The following is a 22887-nucleotide window of genomic DNA, read 5'->3' as shown; positions in this document are numbered from 1 at the left end:
AGTATTCCGGAAGTTGTTCTGTTTTCACAAAAGAACAATTGGGGGTTTAGAAGGCCTTCAGATACAAGATGTTGTTAATATGAGGAGGCATACTATTGTCAGCCTAATGAAAATTATGTGGTGCCCACGAAAGAGGCAGTTATTAATGAGCTCTTGCCACCTTGTAGTAACGGGACCATTAATACCACAGTAGAGGGACTGGTTTTGCTGCATTCGGTTTTGGAATATGCTGAACATCATTGTGAGGGAGGTTGGAATGGAAGGCTTGAGGGTTCTGGGGGTGGCAGTTGAGGATGAAGCTGGGTCGTGGAGGGTGCAGTCTAGGCTTTAAGCAGACTTGAGAATAAAGGTAGATACACACTTGTGGAGGTGTATTTCTTTACACTACAAAGTTGGCAGCGGGCTCAACTGTGCGAGGAACTTGCATGTTAGAGAATTCTTCGGTGAAGGCGATGGCGTATTCATTTAAAGAAATAAGCTCTGCCGGGTATTAAGGGAATGAGAGAAAGGAGATAAAGGAGGGGCAGAAATCAGCGTACTCAAGCAGTGAAGTACACGTTACCTGAACGAAGTTACAGGTGTTGACTATGAAGGATCTAGACAAGGTGGTACGAGAGCATACACAATGGCGCGTGAGGTGCTGTGGCTGAACCGGTTTGTGAACTCTGCGTGAGCGAAGAGCGTCACAGGGCATCAGGAATGGTGGAGGAGTCTTGTGATTGAAGGTTGCTGCACTGCTGTGCTGGAGGAAGGCACACGAGCAAGTCGTGTGGTGAAGACGTGAGGAGGAGATGACGCACGCTGAGCGTCTGGTGCAGCCATTTTGAATTGTGGTGGTCGAGAAAGAAATTCCTAGTTGTGAGCTAATTTTGAAATGTTCATCACATCAAGAATGATTGTGTGAGGCGATTCAACTGTGCTTGGATCTGAGATACTGTACGGTGATACGCACACCCGTGGGTATTGAAGTGTGTTCACTTTCGGTGATGCGCACACCAGATCAGCTTATTGTGTATTGATGGAAAAGGCAGCTCAGTGGTGATGCGCACACCTTTTGTGACATTGTGAGAATGCCCGAAAGGCAAACGTAAGGGCCTTAAATTCGATGTGCTTGGCCACAGGTAGCCAATGCAGCTATCTCAGGTAAGGGGAAATACGTTTGCGAAGAGGGACCTTTCATACCAGTCTGGCTGCTGAATTCTGCACTACCTGGAGCCTACGGATCAGTCCAATTGGCAGACCCATGTAGAGACTGTTAGCATAATCAAGATGGGAGGTGATTAGGGCATGAACAATGGTTTTGCGTGCTGACTCAGACAAGAAGTCAATACATTTTCTAGTGATTTTTATCTTGCCAAAGAAGGCGGCGGAGACCTGTTGGACATGGGTAGCGAGGGACAGGTCTTTGTACCACCTGACTCCTAAATTCTTAACTGAATCCTTAGGTATAGGGGGGATCCAAAATTAGTTGGCCACCATAACGCTGAGGAGGGAGCTATAGCTTGATTAAAGAACAGGACCTCTGTCTTGTCGGCATTAAGTTTTAGGAAATTAGTGCTCATCCAGGCAGAAATGCTTTTTAGGCAAACTTCCAGAGAGTCAAAGGAAGATGCCGACACTCCACTGAAAGTAAACATCAGTTGAGTGTCGTCGGCGTAAGGTATCACCTTGATCCCAGTGTCTGGGATGAGCTCTGTGAGCGGAGTCAGATAGATGTTGAAAAGTAGTGGGCTCAAGGCCGATCCCTGTGGTACCCCACATTTTAATGGTTTCGCGGGAAAGGATGGATTGAGACCTCTTGTTCTTGGCCATGTATGTAAGCCACGATCCAGTCTAGTGCTGTCCCCTGGATGCCATTCCGCTTAAGGCGATCCAGTAAGATGGAATGGGACACCATATCAAACGCTGCTGACAGGTTGAGAAGCACCAGCATGACCGCAGAGCCACCATCCACCGCTCATCGAATGGCATCTGCCATCTCAATCAGAGCTGTTTCTGTCCTTAAGCCAGGGCGGAAGCCGGACTGGCATTCATGCAGCTCTCCATTGGACTCAATGAAAGCTGCCAGCTGCTGATGAGCTAGCATCTCTAGTACTTTAGCGGGGGCAGACAACAGGGAAATGGGCCTATAATTACAGGTGACTGCAGGGTCAGCATTGGATTTCTTTAGAATGGGAAGGAGAAATGCATGTTTCCAGGCCGATGGAAAGATCCCCTGTCTAAGGGAGGAGTTTCAGATAGGGTTCAGGGAGGGCTGAGCAATTCAGCCAAGGCACAATATTGTTTCGCTGGCCAAGGATCGCCAGGTGGCCCGGATTTACATTTCTAGAGTTCCCCCAAGGAAGCCTCTAAAGAAATAGTTGCAAATTTCGAAAACACTGACTGGGTGTCAGAAGGGCTGCTAAGAGTGCCCTTTCCAGGGTGAGAGTGTGCAACTGTGAAAGAAGAGTAAATCTGGAATATTTTCTCCTCAAAATAATCCGAAATCTTATTACAAAACTACTGTGATGGGGTAATAGAGCACGTGAGTGCTGTCTGGTTAGTGAAGGACTTCACAACCTCTCTGGAAGAGTTCTTAGCGCTGGCAATGCGTTCAGTAAAAGAATTCTCTTTTGCTCCGATCAGAAGTTTAGGATACTCTTTACGTGCAGTTCGATAACCAATTTTGTCCTCCTGAGAATACTATAATCTCCATTTGCGCTCCAGTCTTTTACATTCACTTTTTTTGGCTCTGATATTTGCTGAGAACCAGGTGAGCGGAAGGGGAGGTTCTTGCGGAAATAAGAGGCCCCCTGGTCGCAATTATAGCGAGGGTGTCACTGACCCAAGTCTTAAGGTTCATGATGCTGTTATCGAGATTATTTGATAAGGAAGGCTTGGAATCTTTCAGGAATGGAGTAAGGGACTCTAAGGAGACCCTACTCCAATTCCTCTTAAGTCCTTCAGTCGGGTGTGACCCTTAGCTCACCAATCAGGTGTACCTGAAAAGGGATCAGGAAATGTTCCGACCAAATGACTGGCTCAGGGATGTGAACAGAGATGCCTGGTATGTTCGAGCAAATAAGGTCTTATATCGGACCAGCTTCATGAGTAGGTTAGGAAGCTAGTTTGATCAAATTGCAACCTGCGAGTGCTGAGATATAATTTGCGCTATCAGAACAGGATGGATCGTCCACATGGAGGTTGAGATCACCCAGGATGTTTAAATTAGAACAGCGCATGCTAGCCTGGGCAATATGATCCTCTAGGGTGAGGGAAGAACTATGACAGCAATCCGAGGGTCTATAGAGGAGGAGGCCCGAGTAGGAGATCGAGGCGGACAATTAATACAGAAAGGGAGACCTCCAATACTGCCTATGTGGTCAAAATTGGAAGTCACGATCTCCAAAGCGACTTTATGGATAATCGCTAGTCCTCCACCTTGTCTATTGTCTTGTCTATTAGCGCAGACTATGCCACAGCCCTGGGGGATATCTAATGCTTTAGCTGGGTTTGAATCTTCCTAGAAGCCATGTCTCAGTCAGGAACATGAGGTCCCAGTCGTTATCTACTAGAGACTGATGAATGTGTAAGGCATGTTTTGGAAGAGATCTGCAATTAATAAGGCAAGCTTTTAGGTTGACGGATCTGGGAGGCTTTGGGAGGGTGGCACGTCGGACCTTGTCCTGCCTGCAGTCAAGTCTGGATTTAAGGTAGAACTTGCAAGAGGGGCAAGATTAACTCTCATCAGGGTCCCCTAGTACAGGGGGTATCTGGTTCTGGCAAGCTGGTGGCCTGAGGGACAGGAGCTCATCACAAGTCCAACTGAGTATATAACCCCCAGAATTTTGGGCAGCATGGCTGGCCCTGGCCGCTGTCCAGGCACGGACGGGCGCAGATGGGATTGCCTTTGGCACGCCGCTGGCGCGCCCGCTGTGCATCGGCACCATCAGCTTCTAAGTAGGCAGGCTCTAATACCAAAATTGGGAGAGTAGAACGTCACCCTACCAAGATGGCGTCCTGAGATGGCCCACAGGAAGTGAGGGGAATTGGGTGGATCTTCCCCTAGCCGGACTGACACCGATGGAACGAGGTTTAGGCGGCGAGTGCGCGATTAAAAGAAGAGCTTAGAGATCCAAAGTAAGTCAATTACAATGTTAAAAACAATTGTTAAAAACAATTCGGACCTAATATCAACCACATACTCCGTAATTGTCAAGGTGCAAATAATAGTTACACCATATGGTTGTTTTCAATATATGAGGATGCCGTTTGCGCTGCCATCAGCAGCCTCTGTATTCCAGAGGTTGATGGGAGGAGTTTATAGGATATCAGAGGTGTTCTGTACTTTCAGGACGATGTTCTGATCATGGGTGAGAACAGAAGGGAGCATGTTCAAAGATTGAAGGAAGTCATGGAAGTGTTGAAGATGAAGCGTTTAACAGCTGAGTTGTCAAAGTGTCTTTTTGCACAAAACCAAGTTACATATTTGGGACATGTGATTGGGAAGGAAGGCATTTCACCTAAGAGAAAATTGCTTGAAGCATTAAGGGAGGCTCCAGTACCAGGGAATAAACAGGAACTGCGCTCATTCCTGGGACTTGCCGAATTCTATCCAAAGTTTGTAAAGAACTTTGCAGGAAAATCTTATGAACTGAGACAGTTGTTGAAATTGCAAAGCAAATTTGAGTTGGGGGGTGGGGGGGAATGTGTGGAACCTTTCAAGACGATAAAAAATGATATATGCAATGCAGCGCCAAATAAAGATTTTGATCCAGATTTGCGTAGCATACTTAAAGTGGATGCAAGCAGTAAAGGTTTGGTTGAGGTTTGGTTGCGGTGGTTACAGAAAAAGAGGAAGGTTAAAGAGAAGTGGTAATTGGATTTACATCTAGGAGCCTCACATCCGCAAGCCTGTTATTGGGAGAGAGAGAGACGTGCATGTCTTTGGGGTATGGAGCCTTTCCGGGCATTTGTTTGGGGTACCGAGTTTGATGTGAGAACGGATCACAAGCCATTATAAAATCTGCTTACAACAGCGGGGTTGGTGAAGGCATCTGCGAGAATTGCTAGGCTCTCTATGCAGTTGCAAGAGCATAATTACAGAATCAAGTATGTGCTGGGTGTTCAGAATAAGTTCACAGACTGTTTGAGCCTTATGCCTAAGCCTATTAAAGAAGTGACCATAAATTCAATTGAGAAAGAGGAGTGGATGGTGGCATATGAGAAGGATGATTTGGTTAAGAAGGTGAAACAATGCATTTTGGAAGATTGGGGGACCAAGAAAGTTAATCAAGCAGATTTGAAAGTACATAATGAACTTGGAGTGGAGTCCGGTTTTGTGTAGAGGAGGCGCCGCCACCCCTGTGGGTATGAGAGTATTACTGAGAACTTTTTATATTGGTGTGGAAAGGCGTTCACAAGTTTTTTTGTGGACCATTCAATCACAGGTTACCCCTAGTAGTTTTCCTATAGCATATAAACAAACAGAAGCTTATTTCCCCGCAAACACCCATGTTCAGAACATCTGTCTTTCACCTTTTCTGAAATATAGATAATGTAATCACCAAAAGCAGACGCACAGTTTTCCCTGACAGTGAGGACACATGGGTACAAACCCTCTTCATCTATGTCTCCTAGCTGAACTATAATCAGAGTCAGCGGCCCTGAATTTTAGTGATTTCTGTCATTAGAGACAGGACCTCTCTCCAGCAGCCTTTGATACACTCTTGCATCCACCACATATCAAAATACAAACCATTCTCTCTTCAGCAGATGTCAGAGCCACCAAGCATTGCTTTGAATCGAACTGGTGATATCACCTCAACATTGTTTTGTGCACCCACATTTTCTTTTAACTGTGTACAGATATAAGATTTGCCAACACAATCAAGGTAGGGGCCCATCCATAGACATTCATATTGATACAAAAATAGAAAAGTGCTGTTTATTATTAATATTCTGGATAGAAATATCACTTTTTCTTTATACATAATTATTTAAAAAAGAATACATGATCATTATATTTTCTCTCCAATTGCATTAATACAATTCATTCACATGACACACTCATACTCACACATACCCACCCTGCATGCATCCACTTCACACATCCCTCTTATAAAATATTGTTGGAAAATACATGTAATCATGTAATGTATAAATACAACACAAAAAATAATGAAGTTGCTTTTCTGATACAACAACGGTCAGTTCACGTTTGTGGCCAAGCAAATATATTTATATGTTTCTACGTGCATTTCGGCAGTTACCTTCTTCAGGAAGCCCCCAAATGGATGAATCAGAGCTATATCTGAGAATGTTTCGTACTGTCTGTCTTAATGGTTGAAATGGCACTTTGACTGTTCCAAATGCATACAATTAACCTGGGGAAGCATAATGACTATGGTTCTTCAATGTATAGATTGGAACCTGTCTTTTATGCTTGCATTTATGTGGAAATCCAGATGAAGTATAGTCAGTGAGTGTCTGTCTCCGACTTGTTGTTAGGTGTAGCAGAAATGGGTCCAAAGTCGGAATCTCGATGTAGCCTGGGTATTGCATCTTCCTTAGCGGACTTCTCTCAGGATTTGGCTGTGAAATGGAGATGCAGATTTAAAGCGGGGCCGGCGCAGGTACTCATGAGCGGGTACTCATTTATTTATTTATTTATTTATTATAGTGTTTTGTATAGCGCGAACAAGACCCTTGGGTATCAGAGCGCTTAACATAGAAAGTGAATTGGAGATTCATATATATAAAAAAAAAAAAAAAAAAATTGTATTTATCGCTCAGTCTGAGTAGGTGATGTCCATGTCAGTGTCGGCACTGGTTGGCTTGACTGAATACATCTACTAACCTCAGGGATACCTAGCACCCCCTTGGGATGTTTTGAACAGTACTGATGCAGCCACACGAGAAGCCCTTTTAGTACAGATGACTGCCCAAAGGTTCTTCAGGGTATTCTTTAAAATTTCAGTCGGAAACACCATCCAAAGAGCCCTAGCTATATATAGCAGTCCGGCCATGAAGTTAATCTTAATACCGCAAATACTTCCTATCGGGAGATCTACAGTTTACCCGGTCTTTAAAGAACCTTCAAGAGGGTATCTCCCCAAAAAATATTGCATATCGCGCCATTTTAATGGAGTCTGCCTTGTTGGTATTCTGCAAATGCAAGGTTGGAGATCTGTTGTCCCTCACAGGCTTCCATCCTTGCATTTGCAGAGATTCTGTAAAATTTGCAGATGGAAGTCCTGGGCCAGAGATTCTGTAACATCTATTGAGTGATATTTTGAGCTGTGACATGTGACAGAGTAGTACATCCGCTGGAGCACAAAAATGTTTTCTTGTTGCAACCCAGATGCTGTGCCAAAATTTAATATGGGATGTGACCCAAGAATGACCCCTACTTTAAACTGACAGTTATGAAGACGAGGATGAATAATCTATTTAGCCAGCATACGCATTTTCTACCACTGAATAGGTCGTTTTTTATCCTTCATTTAATTTGGATATTAGTATTTTGTATCCTGTAGATTATCGACCACACCTCAGTGGCGGCTGACGTTATACTGAATGGGGGGAGTAAGAAGGGAAAATAGTAATTAAATAAAAAAACTTACCCGAGTACACGGCAGCCGCCTCGGTCCTTTTCTCCGGCTATCCTTGAGTCCCAGCATGCACTGGAGCACAAGGTCCCCACCCAATCCTGTTGTTGCTCTCATGCTATGAGAGCAGCGCTTGGATTGGGCTAAGCGTCGTGGTTTGCCGCTTAGACAGAGCCTAGGCGCCTGTGACGCTTCTCCAATCTGACTGTGTAACACAGCTGGGTTGGAGAAACCTAACTGCGCATGTCAGTTTGGCCGCCCTAAGACGGTGGGCCAAACTGACATGCACACTTACAGTGCCCATACCACTCCTCCCTCTCTATACTGCTAGCATGGCTCAATCAGTCAGTGGTCACTTTATATTTCGCTAGACCACTGACTGACTGACCGGTGGGGTGATGCTCCTCTCCCATTATGGAGGAGCCACCTCTGCCTTTTGCTTTCACACCTACCTAATTCAGCGTTGTTACCATTCACAATCATAACCACTGTAGACTGTGTCCCATACGACAGCTCCTACTTTATAATGCCGTATCATTCTTTCAAGCACGGTATAGCTGTGGTTGAATCTGGGAGTGCTCTACTATTGGACCTATCACCGCAGGGTACAACGTCCAGCATCTTCTTCCACTTTACCGTCATGGGGGTCTCCCCACAAATCCAACATTTTCTTTAAAGAGGTATGCAGGTTTGGCTCCTCCTATATGGCGGAGGAGTGTTGCCCCACTAGGGAGCAGCAGATTTAAACACATATAAAATGATAATAAACCAATTTTTTTATCATTTTATTTTTCTTCTTACCTGCAGGCTGCCAGCGAGCCTCATCATAGGGCGAGGTGCGGCCATGCAGGCTATGATGGCAGTGGGGAGGAGGGGTGATGGGTACTACGAAGTGTGTATGCCGGTTTGACCGTCCGTCTTAGACCGGTCAAACCTTCATGCGCACTTAGCATTTCTCTACCCGGCTGTGTTGTACCACCGGGTTAGAGAAAAGCCACAGGCTCCCGGTCACTGTCTGAGTGGCAAATGAGGGCCTCAGACCAATCCCAATGCTTCTCTCATGCTGGAAATAGTATTCCCATCATGAGAGCAGCATCAGGATTGGCATCTGGGAGCCTCCGCCGTGTACACTAACCCTGGAGTTGAGGATTGGGAGAGAAGCAATGCAACGACTGGTAAGTAAAGTTTTATATATATATATTTTTTGTCTGTGTCTCTGTTGTTACCATTCACAATCATAACCACTGTAGACTGTGTCCCATACGACAGCTCCTACTTTATAATGCCGGATCATTCTTTCAAGCACGGTATAGCTGTGGTTGAATCTGGGAGTGCTCTACGATTGGACCTATCACCGCAGGGTACAACGTCCAGCATCTTCTTCCGCTTTACCGTCATGGGGGTCTCCCCACAAATCCAACATTTTCTTTAAAGAGGTATGCAGGTTTGGCTCCTCCTATATGGCGGAGGAGTGTTGCCCCACTAGGGAGCAGCAGATTTAAACACATATAAAATGATAATAAACCAATTTTTTTATCATTTTATTTTTCTTCTTACCTGCAGGCTGCCAGCGAGCCTCATCATAGGGCGAGGTGTGGCCATGCAGGCTATGATGGCAGTGGGGAGGAGGGGTGATGGGTACTACGAAGTGTGTATGCCGGTTTGACCGTCCGTCTTAGACCGGTCAAACCTTCATGCGCACTTAGCATTTCTCCACCCGGCTGTGTTGTACCACCGGGTTAGAGAAAAGCCACAGGCTCCCGGTCACTGTCTGAGTGGCAAATGAGGGCCTCAGACCAATCCCAGTGCTTCTCTCATGCTGGAAATAGTATTCCCATCATGAGAGCAGCATCAGGATTGGCATCTGGGAGCCTCCGCCGTGTGCACCAACCCTGGAGTTGAGGATTGGGAGAGAAGCAATGCAACGACTGGTAAGTAAAGTTTTATATATATATTTTTTTTTTGTCTGTGTCTCTGTGCTTATTTCGTATTCCCCACACTGCCCTACCTCTTCAGATCCCAAGGAGCAGCCACTGGAGGCAAGTGCAAAACAATTACCTTTAAACAACTCAACTGAGCAGAGCTGCACACACACATTCAGAAAATCTTGCTCACCAGTAGCAAAGCAGAAGTGCTGGTCCTAGAGACTATTTACTTTCATTGATTCCCTATGTTAATGTAACTTCTGAATCCTCAGACAGGCTCCTTCCTGTCATCCTTGAGATCTCACTTCTTGGCACTTTAAGGACACCTGCACGCTGGTGGGACACACCACCACAAATGCCTGCACTTACGAAGCCCACTGGCTTCCTTGAGTCACTTAACTGATCTCTGTTCCAACCAAAAATATAACTGATCCTTTTTGTAAGAAAATGTTCAGCATACCTGCCACTGGGGTCAGGTAGGTAGTGTATAATTGTATTGCAATCCTGGTTTTTAGGTCTCGCGCATCGGAGCGAGAATTCAAGTAGCGAAAATCTTCATGAAACCACCAGCTTTTTGCTGGCGTTTTCATGAAGTTCACGTGAACCACGTGTTCAAACATGAACGCGCATCAGCCTCCCTCCATTTGCCGCACAGCACATCAAAGGGCTTCGCCCAGCGTGCGCTCTGTGGCTTCTCGGCTTCTCCTCCCCTAATTACGCCGCACACAGCCTTCCTTGCATTTCTCCTCCCCCTCCCCAGCCAGCTTCCCCCAGGCCGTGTTCCCTCATCCCTCGCACCCCCTCCTCCTTCAGCTTTTTATCGAACAGGTTTTCTCAAGCTAATTAATCTGCTATGACCAACTTACATTTTTATTCTATTTCAAATTGTCACATTTACAGAACGTTTAAAATTTCAATTTAAACACTAGGCTTCTTTATTTACATAAATTGTATAAATCTGTTATTTACTTTTCTAAGAAGTAAAGAACACCCTGACTATGCGTCACCGATCCCCAGACGGCAGGTTAAGAACCACTGGAATAGTGTTCCAAAGTTAAATACTTCAAAGAAGTCAATGGTTTAATTGCAAAGTAGACACATCCGTAATCTAAACATTAATGGCAAAACAGGTCCGTAAATTTGTTAAAGAGTACTTACTACTTTATGATTACAAGCAAATGCTTGTTATATACAGTGCTGAAGACATGCGCCTCCCATCCAAGGCCTTTTGTTGTACAAAGGGAAAAGCATCTTTGTGTGCAGAAAGTGAAGGATCCCTACACTTTATCTGCGCAGCGTGACAGCTCATCGGGTGCATTCAATGCACATACAGGCATGCCAGCTTTTAACCACAAGTAATGAACCACTGACTGACTGCGGTGCTCCCAGACCCCCCACCGTCTCCCGTCTACCCCAGTCATTTGGTCACATCTTCAAACTGTTGGTTACATGAATCAAGTCAAACGGCTGCAATAATTGGGCAGGGGTATGGATGCATAAAACATGTCCCCATTTTGTTCTGGCACCGAAAACAAACGACGCGCCCCCTGAAGGACGCAAAGCCCATCCTCACATCTCCGGTCTGCCGCCTATCCCATGTGCTTTGACGGCAATGAGTGGGGTGGAAAAAAAAACAAGCATTGGCATTGCCAATAGGTCTCGCTTGTGAAACCTTAGAAGTATTTAGTTTTGCAGCACAATATCTTTGTTGCATAATCGGATATTGTGCTGCAAAACTAAATACTTATAAGGTCCCACAAGCGAGACCTATTGGCAATGCCAATGCTTGTTCGAATTGTTACCATTTTGATGTTCTTGATAACTAAAACGGTCCCCTTTATTTGTATCACACAAATGAAGAAAACAATGCAGAAAGGTAAGGCAGAAAGAAAACACGTGCAAAAAATGAGTACTGAACTGCAAGGTTTCAAAAATAAACAAAACTACAACATTGGAATCATTGTTACATGTTTGAATAAATCCTAAATGGACTACATTTCTGACTTTTGGGTTGTCTGTGTTGTTAACTACTATGACATATATTATTTTTAATAAGCTTTTTTATTAGATTTTCGAAATACAAAGAAATGAATTACATTGAAAGCCCCAAGGGGGAACCTTTGACAATGACCAAGGAAATTCTTATGTATTTTTAAGGATTGGTTCAATATAGTAGACTAGCGATGCCTGTTCGGAGCTTTTTCTAACTGGGTCTTTGGTATTTTTTGTGTTTCTTTTTAGCGGAGTCATTCAAAGAATTTTCGGAACTTCTGTCGGAAGTAGAGCTCGAGAGGATGATGATGGTAAGGAACAGCCAGCATTATGTGTACTTAAGCTCTGGACACACACACACCCATTCAGGTCTTGCGGTATTAATAGTTTCAAAGAAACAACAGTGCTAATAACATTCAGCCTGGTATTAGGTGTGTTTTTGCATCTCATTTTGACCATGTTGGTAAATAACGAGGAATAACAAAACCGCCTTTTACACCCATTTTGCACCTTGTTTTGACCATGTTGGTAAATAACGAGGAATAACAAAACCGCCTTTTACACCCATTTTGCACCTTGTACTTTTTTCCAGGCTCACTGTGGTGCACAGGCTTTTGCTTACAAGCTACTCTTAACCGTGTGTACAAAAAGTGAGAGTGGAAAAGTATAAAATGAGTCCAAACGTTGTTTGCACCTATATTAACACATACTCATGGGTCTAAATGACTCTGACGGTGAGCAGCTGCAACATTATGCAATAGGTTGAATACAGATTTTTTTTTCTATCTGTATTTTGAATGCTCCGACCATCTTTAATATGTCCTGGTTTTTAGACCTCGCCTGTGATAGCACATGTGCTGCATGTGATCTTGTTTGCGAGAGCTATTGTATAAAAAAAGGGGCTTGCAGCCCACACATTGCTTAACATTAGTTGGCTACATTGTCAATTGCTGTCTTGTAATTGGCCAGCGCCTGCTGGCTTCACTTCCTCTTCCTTCGCCTGGAGCATGGACTAAGTACTGATTGCTCCAGTTTGATTGCCGTCCTTCCTCATATTGTACTGTGATTGACATACTACTTTGTTTTTTTATTTCTTCCGTCTTCCTTGTTGAACCTCTTGCCATTTGTAGCTATGCTTCACTATGCCCCACACACACTTTAGAGAAGCCCTTTTCTCCTTTAAAATTGATGTTTATTTTTGACAATGTTATCTGCCTTTATTGTGACAGCAGAGGCTATCCACTTACAAATGTATTTTCACGGATATGGGAGTAATTGCTTTCTTTATGTGATAGTCAGTCATAGAGTTTTATTAAGCGCACATATCACCCAGAGGGGTCTCAAAGCACTGCAGCATAGCTGGTGAAGGCAAAGATAAAACATCTGAAATCGGGGGAAGGGTGAGCGGTGAGAACAGCCAGGTTTTCAGCTTTTTTCAGAACTGTTTATGATCCGAAATAGTGCAAAGCTGCAATGGGAGTTCGGTCCACAGATGGAGGGCTAGATGGGAAAATGAGTGGCCGCCGTGCCTGGCGGTTCGCACCCTGAGTGGTGTGAGATGCTTAGTTCCAGACTTAAGGTTTCTGTGAGGGAGGTACCAGTTTAGTTTTTTGGCCAGGTAGCATGGCCCATTCTCAAACAGCGTCCTGTGTATCAGATAGCTGATCTTAAAACAAATCCGTTTCCTAATAGGGAGCCAGTGAAGGGTTTTCAGACTGAGCACTGGCGGGGACCGAGGTGGAAGGTTTAATATTAGCCTAGCAGCTGTGTTCTGTAAAACCTGGAGCCTGGTGACCAGCTCTTCGTTAATTGAGGCCATCAAAACATTTCCATAGTCAAGACGACTGATGATTAAACCTTGGACAAGTGGTTTTCTTGACTCTAATGGGATCCATTGGAAGATCTTACGTTGGCTCCTCATTAGGCCATAACAGGTGCACACTATTTGGTTAACCTGGTCTTTCATGGATAGTTTATCATCACTTTTTACTCCAAGGTTGTGTACCATGGGTTTAGGAGAAGGCAAGGGCCAAGACTATGGGGCCACCAGTCGTTGGACCAGTGTTCATGACCCTAGCCAAATATATATGATCTTGGTCTCATTGGCATTGAGCTGCAGATAGTTAGCTTGCATACAAAGGTTGATATGAGTCATACAGTTTTTGAATCTGAAACTGGTATCAGTTGGGTTCGGACCGAGGGTGATTAGTAGCTGGGTGTCATCAGAGTACAACAATACGTCAAACCCATATGATCTAATCAACTTGGACAGGGGTGCCACATACAGGTTAAAAAGCATGGGACTGAGTATAAATCCCTGATAGGATTTTTTGCCAAATGTTATGTTTTCTTTTTCACACAGGGGAAGATTAACTGCTTTGCCCAGAATCACAGGTGTGTTGTGCCGAGACCTAGAAAGCATTAACAAAGCCGATAGGTTTGCCCTTGGACACTATTTCCTCTGAGTATGCCTGTTATTCATGCTGAACAGCGTGAGCATTGCCGTCTTTGGGTATGGTTTGTAGCTCTGCTTAATAATAGAGTGGCTGCTGTACAGCATGGCTAAAAATAATAATAATAAAAAAGACTATTACGCTTCCAGCTCTAACGCTTTAAAAAAAAAAACAAGCTCATTGGTATTGATGTATCATAACACTTATTTAAAATTTGTTTTAGCCACACTGCAAATCCCTGCTGTACAGCACGGCTCAAAACATTGCCAAAACCAATATCTTTCGTAGGCGAAACCTTTTGGCTTTCCATTGCTCGTTCTAAGACTTGTCTTTTCTTATTCCATGTATCAGCCTACTAGTCAGAAATGAAACGTTCTAGTTAAAGTAGTAATCCAGTAATCCGGTGCTGATTCATGTCAAGTTAAAAGAAAAGAGTGAAAAAGCTGAAAGAAGAGTGTCGTTCTCTAAAATGAACAGTCAGGAGTGTCAATGTCGCAAGGCCAACTCGCCAGGTTCTTGAGACGGCGAGAGGCAGGGCAGAGCTTCTGACAAGTATTGCTGTTGTGTCTTACCCACAGACACTCGACAATATTCCAAGAGGCATATTATCCTTTTAGGACATTTACTCGTGTGTAGAAGGGGTGGTGGGGGAGGAGACATGATGACGCAGCCAGACTTACCTTTGGAGGGTGACGTTTGGTTGGGATGAATCTCAGCTACAGGTTGATATAGGGCATTAATAACAACTCTAAATCATTAATAACAACTCTAAATCAGACCTATTGTCTCTAAACATATCTTTATTTAAAACAAGGTTGAAAAGAGCATTGGCGAATTTATGTATTTGGCATAAATACGACACCCAAACGTTTGGAGACCTGTGGCCATTGTAATCTGTGAGTCGGGGTTGTGGGATGTCCTGCAATACTCCACTTATTGTCATTGTGTGGTCTCTTACTGAAGTCAGTGAAAATGTGCCTGCACAGTGTGTTTGCTCAGTCAAGGAAGAAAGGGGCTTTCACTCATGGTAGGCCAGTTGGTTGGATCATGAAGTCTTCGCCCCAATCTAATTGTATGAGGATAAAGTAGGTAAGTGGCCCCTGTGCAAAGCTGAGGATCCCATTACAAGTTATCCCTGTAGCCAAGAGGTTAAGTGAGGGTTCTGTGGACACATTTCATTCTTTGGATGCCCTGCTGGGTCTGGTGGGAAGATTCCAGGATTGAGTGTGTCAGTATCCTGCGTTGCTCCCTCTGACCTCCCAAACCTACACCCGACCAGGATACTAACTATTGAAAACTCAACTAACAAAATTCATTGCTGATTCTCCTTCCATTACAGTGATTAGTTCAACGTGAAAACATAGCAAAACATTCATATTAAAAAATATATGGCGCGAGTATATCCTTATCTGTTAATATATTGCTTCAAAAATGTTGACTTGTTTTAAAATGTGTTAATTTACTATCCTCCATCACTGGATCTTTCATAGTTTCACCTGCTTGAACGTTCCCCGTCATCAGGCTGGAAATCCCGGTACCTTTAAAATAGCAATAAATACTGTTAAAATGGCCAGAGGCCCAGGAATACTGTTTGTTTAGTAGCACAAGAGCCTCATTTGAAACAACCCGAGTGTCAGCCAAAGAGGTTTGTGCTCAGCTCTCTACTGCCCCTGGAGGTCATACCTGACATTTCTATCACACATCATGTGTGAACGGAGTTGGACGTATTAGCTACCTTCCACAGGATTTCTTTACTTTTTCTTCAACTCCCCCAACGTCTGCCAACTCCTCCTTCAGCTTCACAGTAGGGCGATGTGTTACCGGAATTATTTAATTTTTACTAAGAAGACAAATTCAGCTATCATCCTGGAAGATAAGAAGAGATCTCTCTTCAAAATGTGCTCTACTTGTGGGCCAATGTAAAATCTATGCTGACGTCCCTCACCTTATTTAACTATAGTGCCTACATCCAAGCTTAGGGCCTCTTGCTTGATATCTGTCAGACCTTTCCTTCAAGGCCTGAGAGAGGAGGCTGGCCTTGTGCCTCATGGAGAGGAAAGATTCAGATGGCTGAAACCGAATCCCATCTGTATTGGAGACGATTGTTTCTATGCCTACATTCCTGTTCACTTCTGTATTAAGTGAACACTGATCCATACCTCTTAGTATTCACCTGGGGTACTGATGAATCGGTGTGAACGTTGGAAACTAAATAAGCAGTCTTTAAGTGGCCTTTTCGTTACATTATGGCCTCTCGTACATCACTTCTAAACCCATCTGATCTTCACCTCACTACTGTTATGATCTCTTCACATGTACCTATCATCAGCTCAATCGATCTGTCCCATTCTCCTTCTCTTTTAGCCCCATACAGATGAATCTTTTTCCAAAAACATCCAAAACTTGTCACCCATATTCCATTCAAGAGAAGAAAAATCTTTCTCTTTCTTTGTTGCAAAACTCTCCAAAAATTATTGCGCTGTCATTTCTGGACATACTACATGCTATCTCCTGAGGCTTCCAGTGGAGCCCAGGAACATGCCTCCCTTTGGTACATTTTTAAAATGGCTGTCCAAACCATCATTTCTTTTTGACATCACTATACTCTATTAGGAGCTACCCCTCGTCCCCTTACTTCCAAGTTTGTTACTCTTAATGACTCCAAATAAAGTCTCTTGAACTCTATCATGCTTTCCTCAAAATTCGAAGAACACACTTTGGAAAGTAGCTCCAACAATTTGAATAAACCCTGATCTGTATTGGCCCTCTTGCAGACTCTTCACTTTCTCTTTTGTGTGCATCTATTCTGCCAACTGTTAGGGCCTCAACACTGTTTCTAAAAACAGCTGTTGCAATCCTTTTACTTGAAAAGGTAGCCAAGCTAGTTCTAGGTTGACCAAGTGGAGCAAGTACTTGCCTCTCCTGTGTTCGCCATGCACTGCTAATTACCCCACATTTTACATTAGTCATAACATCTTATATGACATCATTGATAATATAATCTGCAACATTTGCAATAAAATTATTGATGAGAAAACTGTGCATGGCGGGTGCGCGACTTATAATTACCTTAGGGCATGGGTTATTGTTACATGAGATAACTATAACTGCTGAATTTCTATGGTTTTATGACTGTAAAATCTGAACCTAACAGTAAACGTCCCTGTAAGTTTTGTTTTTGTGTGAATTTTTATGTTTTTTCAATTTATTTTCTTAAATATAATGTCCCTGTAACCTGTGTTTTTATCTATCTATCTATCTATCTATCTATCTATCTATCTATCTATCTATCTATCTATCTATCTATCTATCTATCTATCTATCTATCTATCTATCTATCTATCGGAAAATCGTTTTTTGTGTTGCTAATAACTTTGGATTTGTTTGCCGAATCTCCTTGACAAGTTTGTGCATGGTAAGTTTCAGGGTGATCTGCCAAGCGGGGGCCGAGAAAACTGGTTGGCGAAAAGTAAAAAATTCAATAAAAGCTGTTAAGGGTGTGGATAACACTCTATAGACTGAACCTCATATGATACTCAAGAAATTTAAAGTATTTTATGAAACTCTTTATTCGCAATCCAACCCAATAAACATAGAGGAGTTGGATAAATATCTAGAGAAAGCAGTGCTTCCGTGCTTACAAGAAGACGCTATTTGTCAGTTGTCTATAGAAGTCTCATCAGAGGAAATTTGTGCTGCCCTGACTTTGCTACCATCAGGCAAGGCATCAGGGAACAATTCTATTCCTAGCGGGTTTTATAAAATATTTAGAAGTATTATAGTGCCACCATTAACCAAAGTTATACAGGAGATTGACGATACTGGGATACTATAAATGTTGTATTCTTTGAAAAAATAGGTAAACCGCCAGAAGAATGTGGCTCTTGTCGTCTGATTTCTCTTATTAACACTGATGCAAAAATATATACAAAGGTACTGGCTAACTGTTTGCCCCTCTAATGCCAGGCTTGGTATCAGACCAACAACATGGTTTTATAATTGGCCAAGATACTATGGCACACACTAATATGGCAATAATGGTGTTTGATATGCTAAACAATCAGGCAGTAATTTAGCCATGATACTTCTAGACGCCGTAAAGGCCTTTGACCGGGTGGCAATGAGCTGTTTATGGCCTTTCTCTGATTTCATTTGGAATTTTGGGCCGATTTCTAATGTGGACACAAGCCTTATATCCCATACCGCAGGCCAAGCTGAGCTATGCAGGTATTCAATCTACATTCTTCCGCATACTTAGAGGCACCCGTCAGGGTTGCCCTCTTTCTCCTCTTTTATTTGCGCTTTATATTGGACCTTTTATATGGATATTACTTTCCAACGAAGACATTCCACCTTTACGATCAGAAATTCACAATTTGAAAGTAACTGCTTATGCAGATATTATCCCTCATTTTTAAAACTGACTCGGTTGCTTCTTTAGAAATATTTCAAGCGTAGTCAATCAATCAATCAGAGTACTTCTAAAGTGCGCTACTTACTCGTGAGGGTCCCAAGGCGCTGAGGGGATGGGGGTTGCTGCTACTGCTCGAAGAGCTAGGTCTTGAGGAGCCTTCTGAAGGTGAGTAGTTCTTGGGTCTGCCGTATGTGGGTAGGGAAGGTGTTCCAGGTCTTGGCGGTGAGGTAGGAGAAGGATCTGCTGTCGGAGGTTGTCCGTTGGATGCGGGGGACAGCGGCGAGGGCGAGGCTGGCGGATGGGGGTGTGGAAGCTGAGTCTGCTGTTCAGGTAGGCTGGTCCGACATTGTGGAGTGCTTTGTGTGCGTGGGTGAGGAGCTTGATGGTGATCCTCTTGTTGACGGGGAGCCAGTGTAGGTCTCTCAGGTGGGGGGTGATGTGGTTGCGGCAGGGGGCGTTGACGATCAGTCGGGCGGAGGCGTTTTGGATACGTTGTAGTCGTCGTAGGTGTTTGGCCGGGATTCCTGTGTAGAGTGCGTTACCGTAGGGCCTGTGTCACTGTTCTTCTTGTATTGGTCGGGATCCACTTGTAGATCCTGCGGAGCATGCGGAGGGTGTTTTAGAAGGAGGAGGAGACGGCGCTGACCTGCTTAGACATGGAGAGGGAGGAGTCGAGGATGAAACCTAGGTTGCGTACGTGGTCGGTGGTTGTTGGTGCTGTTCCCTGTGTGGTCGGCCACCAGGAGTGGTCCCAGGCTGAGGGGGTGTGTCCGAAGATGATGACCTCCGTTTTGTCCGAGTTCAGCTTCAGACGGTTGCTCTTCATCCAGTCAGCGACGGCCTTCATTCCCTCATGGAGGTTAGTTTTGGCGGTGTGTGGGTCCTTGGTGAGTGAGAGGATGAGCTGGGTGTCGTCGGCGTAGGAGATGATGTTGAGGTTGTGATGGCGGGCTACTTTTGAGAGGGGGTTTATGTAGACGTTGAACAGCGTCGGGCTGAGGGATGAGCCCTGGGGGACGCCGCAGATGATGTCAGTGACTTCGGATCGGAAGGGTGGGAGGCGACGCTCTGGGTTCTGCTGGCGAGGAAGGACGTGGTCCAGTCGAGAGCCTTCTCTTGGATTCCGGCTTCTAGGAGGCGTGTCTTTAGAGTGCGATGGCAGACCGTGTCGAAGGCGGCTGACAGGTCCAGGAGGATGAGGGCTGATGTTTCGCCGTTGTCTAGTTGGCGCCTGATGTCGTCTGTGGCGGCGATGAGGGCTGTCTCGGTGCTGTGGTTTTGTCTGAATCCGGACTGGGATGGGTCCAAGATGTTGTTGTCTTCAAGGTGGCGGGCCAGTTGCATGTTGACGATTTTATCGATGACCTTTGCCGGGAAGGGGAGCAGGGAGATGGGCCGGAAGTTCTTGAAGTCCTTGGGGTCCGCTTTGGGCTTCTCGAGGAGGGTGTTGATTTCGGATTGCTTTCAGCTTTCCGGGAATGTCGCTGTTTCGAAGGAGATGTTGATGACCTTTCGTAGTTGGGGTGCTATGGCTGCGTCTGCTTTGTTGAATACGTGGTGAGGGCACGGGTCAGACGGAGATTCCGAGTGGATGGAGTTCATGACCTTGCGTGTCTCGTCATCGTTGACGTTAGACCAGGAAGTCAGGCGGTTGATGCTGGTGGTGTTCACAGGGGGGGGTGGAGTCTGGCGTACTCGGAGCAGTCGTGGTGTTGAAGCTGTCAAGGATGTCAGCGATCTTGCGGTGGAAGAAGATGGCTAGTGAGTCGCACAGTTCTTATGAGGGCGGGATGTTGTTGGCGTTGGCGCTGGGGTTCCTTTATGATGCTGAAGAGCTGTTTGCTTTCGTGTGCGTTGTTATCCAACCGGTCTTTGAAGGAGGCTCTCTTGGCTAATCTGATGAGGTGGCGGTGTCTGTGGGTGGCGTCCTTGTGGGCTGTGTGGTTGTCCGGTGTGCGTTCGTGGAGCCATGTCTTCTTCAGTTTCCGGCATGCGCGTTTGGAGGTCTGGAGTTCGTCGGTGAACCAGGTGGCTCTCTTGTTGGTGTGGCTGTTGGAGGGTTTCTTGAGCGGGGCGAGGGTTTTGGCGCAGTCGTTGATCCACCGTCTGATTTGCGGGCTGCGACGTCTGGGTTGGTGGGGTCGGTGGGTGGGTTCTTGGCGAGGGAGGTGATCAGCTGGTCTTCGGTGACTTTGCTCCAGCAGCAGCGAGGCAGCTGTTGGGTGCGGTGGTGCGTGGTTGGTTTATTGAAGGTGAAATGGATGCAGCGGTGGTCGGTCCAGTGGAGTTCGGTGGTGTGGTCGAAGGTGACGTGGGCGCCTGTGGAGAAGACGGGATCCAGCGTGTGGCCAGTGGCGAGGGTGGGTGCAGTGACAAGTTGTCTGAGGCCGAGGTTGTCGATCAGGGTGGCGGAGTTGGCGTCGTTGTTGTTCTCGAGGTGGAAGTTCAGGTCCCCGAGGAGGATGTAGTCCGTGGAGGCGAGTGCGTGGGTGCTGGCGAGATTGGCGATGGAGTCGCTGAACTGAGCCCGGGGGGGTCTGTAGATGAGTGTTCCTCTGAGGGTGGTGTTGGGGTCGGTGTGTATCCGGAAATGCAGATGTTCGGCGGTGTTGAGAGTTTCGTCTGCGTGGGTGGCGACCTTGAGGGTGGACTTGTGGACAATGGCTATTCCTCCGATTCCGTTGGCGCGATCCCTGCAGGTGATCTTTTAGCCGCCCGGGATGGCGATAGCGATGTCTGGCGCCGAGGAGTCGTTCCACCAGGTCTCAGTCCGGAAGGCCACGTCTGGGGCGCAGGTGTCGAGCAGATCCCAGAGCTCGACGGCATGTTTGCGCGTGGAGCGTGTGTTGAGGAGTATGCAGCAGAGGTGGCTGGGTCCAGTCCTTGGGGGTTTGGTGGTTCTGTCGCAGGTGAAGCTGCAAGTGCGGCAGGAGAAGGGTCCGTGGGTCCGTTTCGGGGCGGCCTGGAAGCAGGTGTGGTTTCGGCCGGCGTTGAGTGCGTGGAGGGTGCTGGCGTCGTAGTGGATTCTGGTGTCATGGCATTCGCGGGGTCCAGGGGTTCTGGTGCTGGGCGTGGTCCAGGCGCGGACGGGCGCAGACGGGCTTGCCAGCGGCGCGCCTCCTGGGCGCGGCCGCTGTGCGGCCCCTTCTTGGCCTGCATATGAGGTGGCTTGGGAGGGAGGAGCAGCTGGGAGGTCAAAGGGGGGCGGGGGTGGGTGCAGTGACAAGTTGTCTGAGGCCGAGGTTGGCAAGGTTGTCGATCAGGGTGGCGGAGTTGGCGTCGTCGTTGTTCTCGAGGTGGAAGTTCAGGTCCCCGAGGAGGATGTAGTCAGTGGAGGCGAGTGCGTGGGTGCTGGCGAGGTTGGCGATGGAGTCGCTGAACTGAGCCCGGGGGGGTCTGTAGATGAGTGTTCCTCTGAGGGTGGTGTTGGGGTCGGTGTGTATCCGGAAATGCAGGTGTTCGGCGGTGTTGAGAGTTTCGTCTGCGTGGGTGGCGACCTTGAGGGTGGACTTGTGGACAATGGCTATTCCTCCGATTCCGTTGGCGCGATCCCTGCGGGTGATCTTTTAGCCGCCCGGGATGGCGATAGCTGGCGCCGAGGAGTCGTTCCACCAGGTCTCAGTCAGGAAGGCCACGCCTGGGGCGCAGGTGTCAGCAGATCCCAGAGCTCGACGCCATGTTTGTGTGCGGAGCGTGTGTTGAGGAGTATGCAGCAGAGGTGGCTGGGTCCAGTCCTTGGGGGTTTGGTGGTTCTGTCGCAGGTGGAGCTGCAAGTGCGGCAGGAGAAGGGTCCGTGGGTCCGTTTCGGGGCGGCCTGGAAGCAGGTGTGGTTTCGGCCGGCGTTGAGTGCGTGGAGGGTGCTTGCGTCGTAGTGGATTCTGGTGTCATGGCATTCGCGGGGTCCAGGGGTTCTGGTGCTGGGCATGGTCCAGGCGCGGACGGGCGCAGACGGGCTTTCCAGCGGCGCGCCCCCGGGGCGCGGCCGCTGTGCGGCCCCTTCTTGGCCTGCATATGAGGTGGCTTGGCAGGGAGGAGCAGCTGGGAGGTCAATGGGTGTGCAGGGAGGCGGGGCCGCAGGGAGGCAGCAGCAGGAAATGGCCGGGATCAAGAGCGGTGGGGGGGCTGGGGTGGAACTGGCACGCAGGGCAGAGAGGAGGGGAAATGAAACCCAGGAACAAGGAGGCATGCAGCAAGGAGGCAGGAACCAGGCAACCAGCCAGTCAGGTGACGAGCAGTGGAGTGGGGGCGACCTGCCTGCAAGCAGGTTCTTTTTCTTTTTCTGGATAGAAGTTGAACCCTATTAAAATCCAGGTGCTTTTGAACTTTGAACCAGGTAGGCATATAGCTGGGAGATGTCTTGAGGTGACTTACTTAGGAATCTGTGTTACGCCCCACTTTAAACACATATTAAGGCTGAACTATGATACTCTGTTACAAGATGTTGTTGTTAGCAAGAAATTAAGAAGCTGGTATAAACTACCTATAAGTATAATTGGGAGGTGCAATATTATAAA

At 46.4% G+C, this 22887-nt stretch overlaps 1 protein-coding gene across 3 annotated transcripts in view; it reads left to right on the top strand.

The window, feature by feature from the left end:
* The window catches only part of OPHN1 (oligophrenin 1), a 683898-nt gene that overhangs the window by 283543 nt on the left and 377468 nt on the right, over window positions 1–22887 (top strand). For all 3 annotated transcript variants that reach the window (XM_078640140.1, XM_078640141.1, XM_078640142.1), the window contains exon 3: window positions 11756–11817. In XM_078640140.1, the coding sequence (XP_078496266.1) occupies window positions 11756–11817 (62 nt within the window). The remainder of the gene's footprint in view (window positions 1–11755; window positions 11818–22887) is intronic.

Source organism: Lissotriton helveticus, chromosome 4_2 (genome assembly GCF_964261635.1).
Source record: "Lissotriton helveticus chromosome 4_2, aLisHel1.1, whole genome shotgun sequence".
In the NCBI taxonomy this organism is placed as follows: domain Eukaryota; kingdom Metazoa; phylum Chordata; class Amphibia; order Caudata; family Salamandridae; genus Lissotriton; species Lissotriton helveticus.
Note: the sequence above shows the minus strand (reverse complement) of the source record. Positions and strands in the feature narration are given on the sequence as shown.